Source organism: Dinoponera quadriceps, unplaced genomic scaffold (genome assembly GCF_001313825.1).
Source record: "Dinoponera quadriceps isolate SergipeBrazil2010 unplaced genomic scaffold, ASM131382v1 scaffold3271, whole genome shotgun sequence".
NCBI lineage: Eukaryota > Metazoa > Arthropoda > Insecta > Hymenoptera > Formicidae > Dinoponera > Dinoponera quadriceps.
Genome location: NW_014557287.1, coordinates 995,361 through 1,007,768, shown reverse-complemented (window position 1 = coordinate 1,007,768; position 12,408 = coordinate 995,361). Strand labels below are relative to the sequence as shown.

Sequence of the window (12,408 nt, the reverse complement as noted above, 5' to 3'; positions counted from 1 at the left end):
TTAAGAGGGAACCGCCACTAGATTCGCGCGCGAATCCCCGGCTTTATTTAATTGATGGAGTCGGATATGTTTCCTAAGCTTCATTTAATTCAGGGATAACAGTTAATTTCTCGGGCTTTACTCGAGTGTAAAATATGTTTTTGCCAATTTGGTGTTTGACCAGATCGGATTCGTCGAAAAGTTCGCTCACGCACGACTAACCACTCTCACGTATGCTACATAATAGATATCAAGCGGATACCGTTTGTTTCTGAAATATACACGATCCAATTTAATGGAATACAATAAATGATAGATTTTTCTATTGAAAAATCACGGTAGCATTCAACAATAATTCTCTTTTTCGTTCTGTCTGCAACAACGAACTTACGTGCGTTTTCACTGTGGCGTATTCGTCCTTTTTTCCGTGTCATTTGACATTTCATTGTAGCTCGAAAAATCATCTCGAGATCGGAAGATGACGCGTATTTCTTCCACGTTGATAAAAAAAAAAAAAAAGAAAAAAGCCGAAGAAGCGGAAATTTTCGCGTGAATAATTGGTGAAGCCGCGGTCGTGCAACGTTCTTTTCGCTCATTTTTTTTACCTAAGCGCGCCAAGTTTTTCTAAAGCGCGAAATCAAGTTAAACAAAAAATTCACTTAATATTTGAAACGATGCGAAAACGGAAAGCGGAAAAGTTCACTAGACGCTGCTCGAACTCTGCATTGCCCGGCAACTCCGGCGATTGACTAAACCTCAAACTTTTATAATTTAAAAACTATCGGGCGCAGTAAACATAAAAAAAAGAAAAACACCGAATTTTATCACGTTTCGGCTGCTTAAGTTCTGACAAGCCACGGTGTTATGGCTGTTATTAAAAAAAGGAAAAAAAAAAGAAACGAAACCGCGCTCGTACGAGACGCGCATGGATCCGCTCGATATTCATTATTGCTACGAATCCAGCAGCTTCGCTAAGTATTCGATCACCAGCCAGCGGCGACAGCTTCGCACGAGTAAGCGATACCTGCATCATTTCTCGTAGATCCATCCGTGGCACCGGCACCCTCACGTAAGTCCCAAGGCTATCTATCTCACTAGCGGGACGCGCCCCGTTTCATTCGATTGCGCGAAATAAAGTCTACTTTCTTTGGGGATGTTCCTGTAAAACCTTATCGAGGCGCGCATCGTAAGCGGGCAGAGCGCTTTGAAAAAGCGCGCTCGAAAAATGCACTCGAACCTTCGACGAATTTATTCTTTCATTCCGAATGTTGCATTTTTTAACAACCGTGCATACAAGGTTCCATATATGCCGTAATATTGTATTACGGTTTATATACAGGATCAAAACTATCCTGCAATACTTTAACGGTGTATATCGGTAGGTTAATTCGCGACTTTCTCATTTTTAACATCGCGTATCTTTGCAACTAGACTTCCAGTTAAAATTCTATTCACGCTTCACCTGGAATTACCTAAGAAGTGTAATTTTATTATTCACCTGTTTTCCTGAAATTTCGTTCACGAAAATGCTCATAACCCGAAAAGTATTGATGCCTGAACGTTTTCACGCGAAGATTCTCGACTTCAGTTAAGCTTCAGTTGGCTCTTGAAGAAATTTATCCCTGAGCAGGGAATAGATTATCGCTTAATAATAATAATAAATATTAAGGTATATGTGATGCCTGGTGCACGTGTGTATTCGAAGAGATTATTTTCAAGTCGCTTAAACTTATATATCTGTGGAGAAGACGAGTATTTTACACGTTACGAAGCTACGAAGTAGAAAAGAGCTCGTAATCAATTCATAAGCGCGTAATCTCCGTACTTAAGATGTGAATTTGAGGAGACTCGCGGAAATAAGCTCTTCCCGTATCGTTGAACGTAGCTACATTATATCTGTGAATACGAACGCGACCGCTTGTTTCGTCGCTGTTTTTTTTTGTCTTTCCCGGACAGCCCGCTGTCGGGAATCGGGAAATGAGCGAACCGGCGCAAAATTAACGATCATTCACGGCTGGGTTTTCTCGACGCGCGTGCGTCACGTCACGTCACATCACGAACGTATAACTGATCGACGTGGCAATCTAATTTAACAACAGCCGCTAATTAGCACGCGGCAATCGGTGCACTTCAGCGTTAACACTTTACGCGCGTAATTATCGCACAACGAATGTTACAATCACGCGTCATTAAGTCCCTACATGGCATTGCACGGCGCAGCATGGCGCGGCGAGTGACTTCCGGACGATCGACGGAAACTAACGAATTAAACGAGCGACGAATGACGGGAGCGGATCTCTCTCGCATTCTCTCCACATTCCGCCCATCCCTGAGCTACCCCCCGTTTCTTAACGTCCGTCTTTTCCGGAGCGAAGCCGGAGGAGCGGCGAGAAGCGGCGTTTGTGATACAATCTCGAAACGAGAAAGAATCCAATGGATTCGTCTCTGAGTCGGCCGCGTATCCGAGAGAGAAAGAGATTCCATCGGAAGATCGCGGCAAATTCCGCGAAATCTGAAGAGAGGAGGGAGAAATAACGCCGAGAGAGATTCGCTTCTCTATGTAATCAATCCGCATCGATCTGTCTATCGATTAATCGATCCTTGATCTACGTTCGCCGCAGAAATGTGTCAACGATCACTACACAGAGTGGTCCATGTGGTCGCCGTGTAGCTCCAGCTGCGGGCCCGGTATTAAGCTGAGGTCCAGGCTGGTGAAGAAAAACTGGGACTCCATGGGGAAGGACGACAGCCCTGAGGAATGTAAGATGCAGCAGGTGTCGTGCATAGCCGCAATTCCGAACTGCGAGCTTATAAAGAACGAGGCGGAGAGTAAGTGGAAATGCTGGCATTTCGACCGTCGAGTGTTGCCAAAGGGAGATTCGGGCATGTGGGCGATTTGCTGTCGGATTTCAAGATTTCGGAAAAATCTCCACGTACACCGCGGAATCGCCGACGTCAAAATCACTGAGACTAAGCTACGAGATTTTCCCCCGCGGAATCGATATGTGTGCACGGAAAACAAGAATGCTGTTGTGTCGATAGAATTGATCAGCAGTTCCATAATTGGAGTAAATCCTCTTGATTCAATATCAATATTATTGAAACTAATACTCGGATTATTGAAACAGTGCGTAAATGTTTACCAGTTTCAATAATACCGTTATCGAGTCAAGAGAATTCGCCCCCACCGTAGCGCTATCGACCAATTCCATCGGGGCAGTCGTTTCTTTTTTCCCGTGGGCGTATTCGAATTACGGTAAAAATGTGAAACAACATCCCACCCATCTCGTTCTCTGATGAAAGGATAATTTTTTTCCTTCTCTTTAAATCTTCGTACGATCGACGGCCGTTTCGCTTCTCTCTCCGTAGAGTAGCTCCGCGATCGGATTTCTTCGTCAGCGGGATTATTCCCAACGAAATTTCCCACCGTGCTCCGACCACGCACGCCTCACCATTGCATTATCTTCGTTATTATACGGCGGTTTCGCACTGATTATAGAGATCTGCAGTGAACCTATGGAAAAGGGCAATTGCAATTCTAACATATTGCGATCCTACTTCGAAAAAAAAGAAGGCCGCTGCCGTTTCTTCGTCTATACCGGATGCGGCGGCAATCGGAATAACTTCCCGACCGAGCAGGACTGCAATAGCGTCTGCGGTGATTATCAAAGTAAGTTGACGCGATATATTCGGCGCCGTGTGTGCGATATTCATACGTTTCACAACGGCACCTCACCGCGTAATTAATGTTATTAATTACCGGACTTGTGCGCACGGAACTCCCCACCGGCTCTCCCTCCCTCTCTTTCTATCATCCATCTATCCCCTCGTCGCGAAAACTACAACTACAGCAATTCCAAGATTTATCGCATGCAACTACATGCCTTACGCTCAATCTCGTTATCGGTTACTTTGAAATTTCCCCGAGTGAAATTCCACCCGAAGTTATTTGTCACTCATATAGAATGCGAATCTGACGTACTCTTCCGTCATTTGAATGGATTCCCTCTAATTGACTGAAACGTTCACTCGAATGGATTGAAAATCAACTCTTTAGTTTCAATTAAACATTCACTCTTGTAATTCCGAGTATTTTCACGATCGCTTCGAGTGAGATTTCGCTCTGAGAAATTTAGAGAATAGAACCGTTCATTCGAGTTAATTCGTGCTGTGAATGACGAGAAATTCGCATAAATGGATCAAGGAAAAAGTCGTTCTTGAAAGAGCACCATTAAATAATTTGAAGAAATAATTAGAAATATAATTAGAAAAAGATTTCGAGAGTAAATGAAACAAAAAATAAGTTCAGAAGTAATTGTAAATTCCTATTTTTATTTATTTTATTGATTTATTTTACTTCCATTTATATTGATGATTGAGAGAGCGAGACCAAGCTCGGCATTTTTCGATCGAGTCTAACCGGAACAATCGACATCCTGTTGCGCTCACGTTATTCTCTTAACTCCCGCCCTCCCCGCCCCCAACCCCCAATTCCAACGCTCGTTCGCCGACGAAACACGATTCCGCATCGCCGGTGGCTTTCGCATCGCAGGTAAGATGTTTCCCCTCACTAATAATAATCACAACCGTTCGTTGTCTTACTTTGCACACGCTTACTAACCGACTCAGGGGAATTGCGGGCGAACTTGTCGGCGATCATGAAAAACTTTAAGGTGTCCCTTAGCAGCGTCCTCAGCTACCACATTCCCGTGAAGGAGCAGCAGCGCACGAAGACGAAGAGAGCGCAATACGGTGATGAATCTGTTTTATGCGAAAGTTGTTACGGATTATATGCTGTTTCACGACGGCTTCGCGAAAACGCTTAAAAGTTTCAAGACCGTCAGTAGACGAAGCGCGGTGTATAGGTGTGCGCTAATCAGCGGATCACTCCAATTCGCTGAATATTAAGTCGCGTCTCTTTACAGAGAAGGCAGACTTCAGGAACATTCAAGCCAGCAGCCTGATAATGGAACCGAGCGAGAACGTTAAAGTGGATTGTCAGGTTACCGAGTGGAGTAGATGGACCAGCTGCGACGGTTGTTACGGGTACACCAGCAGCACTAGGGAGATCATAGTACGTTATAATTTCGTTCATCTCTCTCGCGCACGGAGATTAAGTATGACAACAACGAAGTTATCGCCTCGAACAACGGGCGACGAATGAACGACTGTTTCCGCTGTAATTCGCCGCTCGATCGACGAAATTCCTGCGCATCACGTCGAATTAATTACGATTAATCGGTTGGAAGAAGCGATAATGCAATTATCTCTCGAGCAGGTCCCGGCGAAAGGCGGAGGTAAGAGCTGTCCGAAGAAGACGCAACGAAGGAAGAAGTGCAGTAAGATTTCATCGTGCAGTGAGTACCCGCGCTTCCTTCCTCTTTCCTCTAGTTTGTTACAAAATAATGATCGTAAGACGAATTCATTACTCGGATTACGGTTATGAAAATTGGACTCGCTTGTAAATATAAAGGGCGCATCTAAGAATGTCAATCAACAAGAGCACCTAATTCTTACGGTTATTAAGGATTGATTATTCACGGTTATAAGTGGGATTTGTTTCTCGCATTGAATAAATAAATTAATCGACAGACAAGTAAAATATTAAGAGTAAAAACACTTTGCAGCTAGCGAGCAGGGCGACGGGAAAAGTCGACGATCTTCCGAAGACAATTCGAAATACGAAGGCAAACATGGAACGAAACACAATACCAATAAACACCGTAAGTTTCACGTCGCTTTACGAAATAATGACGATCGCAAGTGGACTTAAGGTCGACTTGCAGAATCGCCGGATCGATAGCTATCTGTCCCCTGTTAACTTGATCGAAGATGACGGGAATAATCTTAATAAAACGAAAATAACGGGAAAAAAGGAATTAAAGAAACGACCGATCGGGATTTTGCGCGTTGGTGGATTTTCACTCGAATGCGCGTCTTCAAGTTTATTATATTCCTCTACATCGCCTTAATATCCGTGTGAAGTTTCAGTAAACTGCAAGGTGACACACTGGTCGTCGTGGTCGGGATGCAGCGCGACCTGCGGCGACGCGATGAAGAACCGTGTCCGCAGCGTGAAGGTGCAACCGCATGGACTCTGGCCCCGACTTTGCCCACCTCTGGTGGAATTCAGGAAGTGTCCCGTGCTGGAATGTCCGAAGTAACGAAGTGCGCGGTGACTTCGTTACCGGCGCGACGTTCGCTTGTTGACGAATTGCCGGCGACAAGATCGTCGCGACAAAAACTTGCGATCTGTGCACGGCGCGTCCGCTCGAACATTGGAATTTCTATGACGACTCTCGTTAGACTGATTAGCGACCCTCTCTTGATTCTCTTTCTCTCTTTCTATGTCTTCCTTGAATCTAATCCCGCGATGTATGGAAGGCGCGATGGTATTCGTTGCGAAGCTATCGTGAAACAAAGATAACACTGGACGACGACGATTTGATGAAACCTGTGAAGATACTTAACGTTTCAGTACTTAAAATTCCATGTAGGATCTTATGATCGACTTTGTGTCGTCGGGCCATTATCAGGTGCAAAATTTTCGATATATTATTTGATAATAATAATAATAATAATAAATTTACTGGTAGACACAAAGTTGAGATACTATAATAGTTTTTGAGAGATAGAAAGGATGCGACAAAGCGAATAGAGAGACGTGTGAACGCTGCCCGACACTTGATGTTTACGTGCTGGTCAAATCACCAAGGTAAATCGATATGGAATCCTAAAATACGAAGGAATACAGGTTGTGCTTCTAGAGTAACGGAATTGAGAGAAATAACCGTAGAATGGACGCGGGATAAATTATTGGGAGCCAGCAAGAAGGAAGCAGGATTTAATTGTAATACATTGGATGTTGACTATTCGTGGATCAATTGAAGGTCAGAATTGTTGGAGAAACAGATGAAGGACGTTGTAAACCGTTACGATTGTTTAAGGCAATTATTTGCTGATAATGGCCTACGACTGGATGACAGACTTTTGGCTAACGATTGACAGTCATAGATCGGCCAAGTGTTGGCTCTGATGTAACGTCCGGCTATCTTATATAAGACGCGTTATGACCCTAATTATTTCGGGTACAACGCCAAAGTAGAGTTTATTATCGTCGTATAATTTGTTTTCTCCCAAGAGATCACAGCGAAGAGAGAGCGAGGGTTTTTTCAGAATTAGTCCTATCTATCGCGTAATTATAGCCATCCTACATGTCCTCCAGTGTGATTTATTACGCACAGGAAAGTCGTGCCATGAATAATAATAACGCTGTCGCGTTATTTATCGATTCGTCGTGTCGATACCCGTTGATACAGATTTAACACGACGACGTATACAATATACAATTGCTTCACATAACTCACAGTTAAAAAACAACACACGACGTTATTCACGCGACATGGTGTTAATTTAAGACAAAATCGATTTCCATTGCATTCCAACGCGCCGGTCGTGCGTAGAAAACGAGAAGACCAACCACTTGCCATCAATATCACTCGCAATAACGACACTCGTCTAGTTTTTTTTCCTTTCTTTTTCACGAAAGATGAAGGCAAATTATCGCGTCTCGCGCGTTCTCGATGTCATTTGATCGCATCTGATGATGTCGATTCAAACCGTCAAGGGGAAAAAGAAAAAAAAGATAAAAAGCGAAATAATTCGCGACGTGGTAACGTTACGTTAAGTGAGAAATGAAGCCGCTCCTTTCCAGCGCGGGGTGAGACGCGAGCAGGACCACTCGCATAACGATAACGTTTGCTTGCATGTGCGCGTATCATATTCGTAGCATTTATCATACATTACAGATCTCAACGTAAGACCAAAGTTTGTAATAGCTTCAGTTTGGAAACTGAGAAACCACACACGTTACTTTAAAAAGCCACGACTGTAAAACGCGACGTAGACATATCAATAGATAGTAAGCCGTTCGTTTAGCACATAACGAGAAGTTTCCTTGACACACAATTTTCTTCACTCTTCATTGACAATAAACGAAATCGTGTAGATGTATGGTACAAAGAAAGAAACGATTTAAACGTCATTCTTTTGTAAAGGCATTATAATATATTATAATATATTATTCATAATAAAGATAATCGCTATAATTAAGTATACTGTACGTTGTTCTTATTTGCCGCAAATGCATATCAAATTCGTTCTTTCCAGGTATGGGACATGAGAAAGAGATGTGAATTTTATCGTTATTATATATGTATAATCTGTATTTATATAATTCGCTAAGAGATCGACCAGAAATCTTATGCGTTATCATTTTGGCTAATTGTACTACTAGACGCAGCAGACGCAGCTTCTTTATTGTCTGTTGGATTATTCGCATCCTTCTTATCTAAAGGAGTTATTAAGAGTAAGGCCGTGTTCTTTTTAGATGGCGATTTTTGAATACTACCAATATTTTTTATCTCTTCCGTTATGATGCCCAGTATATCATCCTAAACATTGTAAAAGAAAATATATATATAATTGATATTATTAGAATATCCTGTGACTCTTGACAACTTCCTTTAGTTTTAGACGATCAATCTCACGATCAATGATTATATTCAATTCCTATAAAATAAAAATACCAATGCTTGGATATATATCTAACTCTAGATATTCTTGTTGTTTAAATACGAATATTCAACTTTCAACATAGAATATATATATTCAGTTAGGTATGTGTCCAGGCGTTGGTACTTTTATCTTACTATATAAAAAAGAAACTTACCTCCTTGATGTCATTCAGAGTAATGCAAATCTTAACTTTGTTACCCTTGTTCAACAGTTTCACAATATTCTTCATTTTTGTTAGCAGATCATGCTTGGCGATGTTTGCATTTATGTAGAGCAGCTTACAGGTCTTAGACTTCTGTTGAACATTGATGCTATTCTGAGGAATTTCTATGTCCTCAATCGAGTTGCTCATAAGCTTGTAGGTAGCCCGGTGCGTTTTGTTATCAGAATCACTAACCTGTTATCATTCCATGAAGTACCATTGGGTCAAGTACTGTTTTATCAGCTGACAGTGAATATATTCTAATAATAGAAACTTCTTTATCTCATTAAGAAGAAATTAACAACTTCACAAGAGTATATTTGACATTACATGGAATATATTCGTATATAGGTTATATCATATTATGTACAGAACCAAATATTCATATTGAAAGAAGAGCATTAACTGACCTTGACGAGGTTGAATTTCCGGCGCGTCGCCATACGAAGGGCGTGCTCCATGTCGGTCACTGTCATCGAGTTATCCGGTAATAATAACGTGATCTTTGGCACCGGCACCGTCTTCGGTTTCTGTTTCGGCTTGGTCTCGGCGTCAACATCGTTTAAATTGATCGTCTTGCGCGTGCTGAATCCTCGACGTTGGTACGCATCGAGTTCACATGCCACGCGACGTTGATCGAAATTCTGAGTGAAGCGCGTGGCCCTTCTCAGAGCCGTTAACAGTTTGAGAGCAGCCATGTATCGATAGCTCCGTTCTTCACTCGTTCACTGGACATAACCTATACAGTTGCACGTATAACCTATTATGTATGTGCATACGTATTCTACACTCTCGAGGACACCGTACGATGGTATCGAATCGGTGATATCTTCCTGCTCGTCGAAGATTGATCTCAAACAGCTGATAGAAAAATGATAGATTGTAAATAAAGTCAAGCAACATGTCCACGAGAAGGAAACACGTTCTGAAAGAGGTGGTCGAAACGCCGGCAAAGCAAGATGACACGGTTCTCAGCAAGGTGGACGGTATTTGGCTGCGAACGTTTCTACTGGTTACTTGCGTCAAGATGCTCCTGATTCCCACTTAGTAAGTGATCCTCTGCAATTTCTTCGCCGAGATGTTCACGTCGTGATTATTCGTTGTATTAATGATTATTGTTGCTTTACTTGAATCTGCAGCCACTCCACTGATTTTGAAGTACACCGTAATTGGCTCGCTATCACGCATAGTCTGCCTGTTAAGGAATGGTACGTGAATACACATTCTCCATGGACTTTGGATTATCCTCCTCTGTTCGCATGGTTTGAATACTGCCTCAGTCAGATAGCAGTGTTCCTCGATCCCGAGATGGTCAAGGTGGAGAACTTGAATTACGCATCGCCAAATACTGTGTACTTCCAAAGAGGCACTGTTATACTTGCTGATATGATATTCGCATATGGAGTAAGAGAGTATGTATATTCATGGTTGAATTATACTTTAGAACAAGGCGGATATTCACAGAATAAAATAATCCCCGCGAATACACTTCTTCTTGGCTCTGGGCGAACTGGTGAAGAATAAATATTTGCTTTTTTGTAGGAATTCGTTAATACAAGAAATATAGTTTCAGAGGGATGACAGAGATTATTGGCTAATTGAATTCTAAGATATTTAGGTACAATAATTATATCATCGCAATATTTTCCTTTCAGAGCAGGCAGAACGTTTTGTCAATCTGTGAACAGCAGTGTAGTCTTCGTACTTTTATCACTGTGCAACATAGGGCTACTGATAGTGGATCATATACACTTCCAATACAATGGCTTCCTACTCGGCATTCTGTTGATATCAATGTCGAACGTGTCGATGGTCGGCGAGCAGGTATATTCCACAGCACACTCTCGGTATTTACTTACAGATGTAAACAGTAGTTTACTCTCTAGACGTCGGTATTGCAAGGAGCAGCATGGTTCGCCGTTTTACTCAATCTAAAACACCTGTATGTGTACGTAGCACCGGCATACATCGTCTGGCTTCTAAAGTCGTACTGCCTGAACGGTGGGAAATTCTTTAAACGTATATTCACACTCGGACTTATCGTTCTGGCCGTCTTAGTGGTATCTTTCGGTCCGTTCAGAACTCAATTGCCACAGGTACCGCATATTTTCTTAACCAAGTTTTACATTGCATCGTAACTCGACGTTCTTCCTTCATCAGGTGCTTTCCCGTTTGTTTCCGTTTAAAAGAGGCTTGGTACATTCCTATTGGGCTGCAAATGGTTGGGCGCTGTACATCGGCGTAGAAAAAGTGTTATCTGTGATATGGAAACGTTTGGGCTGGTTAGGAGACGCTAAAACCGCAGTGATGACGGGCGGATTAGTGCAGGAACAGGCCTTTCTTATATTACCCACTCCCACGCCCATTGTCACATTCCTCTTGACTTTTTTGGCAACACTTGTGAGTTTATTATGCGGTTGCTTAGATCTAAAAGATACTAATGATGTAACGGGGTCAGATCTTTTTTTTTCTTTTTTCACGTTAGATGTTTTATATTTCTCAATATATTTTATGTAATTACATTTCTTATATAAACTGTATTAAATAATTATCATATATAATTATTACAGCCTGCTCTATGGTACCTATTCCATAAGAAGCACTATATGAACTGGAAATACTTTGTTAGGTGCATTGTCCTATGCGCTTTAGGATCGTTCATGTTCGGCTGGCATGTGCATGAAAAAGCCATATTGACCGCGATCGTTCCTTTGTGGTAAGTATTAAATGCTCAATTTCAATTTTTGTATTGTATTGCGAAACGTGCGGCCGTGCTTAAAATTCAGAATAATATAAACCTGTCGAGTCTCGATTTTGAAACTGAATCCGCCAAAGCCACATTTTCACCATCGTTAGTCCCCAGTGCGGATCGAATGAAATAATCGTTAAGTCGATAAGACGATGATTACGAATTTCTACAAAATTCACAATCGCGCGATTAAAGAGATTCCTAAACAATCGTAATGATTTTCCAGCGTTCTGGCGGCGACGGACGAGGAAGATGCACGGACATTCATAATTCTAAGTAGCACCGGTCACACCGCTCTTTTCCCACTGTTATACCCCGATAATCTATCTCCGTTAAAAATAATATTGTCGCTGACGTATGCGCTAATGTCGATTGTAACTCTGACGAGTCATCATGGCAAGTCTCTGTTACGATTACACGAGTGGCTGTACGTGATTCCGCTGCCGCTGGTCACGATTTACGAAACGATGTTGCACAAGTTGCTGTTCGGCGACAGGCTGCCATTCCTGCCGTTAGCGTTTACTTCCATATATTGCGCGATCGGTGTCACTTATTGCTGGATACTGTATTACTGTATATATCTGCGAAACAACGTTCGCACCGACGACAAAACAGCAGCGGGCAAATCGAGGCGCCAAAGATTGAAGGATAAATAGAAGATGCGATTGTGAGAAATCTATGAGATCTCGTATTTTCGAAATCAAGTTTAGATGTATATTATACGCAAAAGCTTCCAGTTTCTCTCTGAACAAACTTCGCCGGTATCCTCAGTTCCATGACTGAAAGCGTGGAGAAGCTCGATTAAGAATTTGGACAATAATATAGGGACATTGAAAATGCCTCATCCAAAAGGACGCATCGGATTGGGCTGAAACTTTGTAAACAGAGACGGAAGGCTCGA

The 12,408-nt window shown here is 42.1% G+C and overlaps 3 protein-coding genes across 4 annotated transcripts in view; 2 read left to right on the top strand and 1 right to left on the bottom strand.

Moving 5' to 3' along the window:
• Positions 1–8,094, top strand: part of LOC106748908 (spondin-1) — a 28,951-nt gene extending 20,857 nt beyond the window's left edge. Inside the window, exons 10-15 of one of the 2 annotated variants that reach the window (XM_014627830.1) lie at positions 2,601–2,808; positions 3,479–3,649; positions 4,905–5,053; positions 5,258–5,336; positions 5,607–5,702; positions 5,965–8,094. In XM_014627830.1, coding sequence (XP_014483316.1) covers positions 2,601–2,808; positions 3,479–3,649; positions 4,905–5,053; positions 5,258–5,336; positions 5,607–5,702; positions 5,965–6,143 — 882 coding nt within the window. In that variant the 3' untranslated portion in view covers positions 6,144–8,094. The remainder of the gene's footprint in view (positions 1–2,600; positions 2,809–3,478; positions 3,650–4,904; positions 5,054–5,257; positions 5,337–5,606; positions 5,703–5,964) is intronic. The other variant, XM_014627829.1, reaches the window with a different exon arrangement.
• Positions 7,195–9,482, bottom strand: LOC106748914 (translation initiation factor IF-3). Its single transcript, XM_014627842.1, has 3 exons — positions 9,169–9,482; positions 8,711–8,953; positions 7,195–8,432 (listed from the first exon to the last, which is right to left on the bottom strand). The coding sequence occupies exons 1-3, from the start codon at positions 9,454–9,456 to the stop codon at positions 8,241–8,243; spliced, it is 723 nt and encodes a 240-aa protein (XP_014483328.1). The 5' UTR covers positions 9,457–9,482; the 3' UTR covers positions 7,195–8,240.
• A 161-nt stretch (positions 9,483–9,643) lies between these two features.
• Positions 9,644–12,184, top strand: LOC106748910 (probable dolichyl pyrophosphate Glc1Man9GlcNAc2 alpha-1,3-glucosyltransferase). The gene is made up of 7 exons (XM_014627833.1): positions 9,644–9,805; positions 9,898–10,170; positions 10,414–10,582; positions 10,645–10,854; positions 10,919–11,158; positions 11,329–11,474; positions 11,734–12,184. The coding sequence occupies exons 1-7, from the start codon at positions 9,660–9,662 to the stop codon at positions 12,161–12,163; spliced, it is 1,614 nt and encodes a 537-aa protein (XP_014483319.1). The 5' UTR covers positions 9,644–9,659; the 3' UTR covers positions 12,164–12,184.
• The last annotated feature ends 224 nt before the right edge of the window (positions 12,185–12,408 follow it).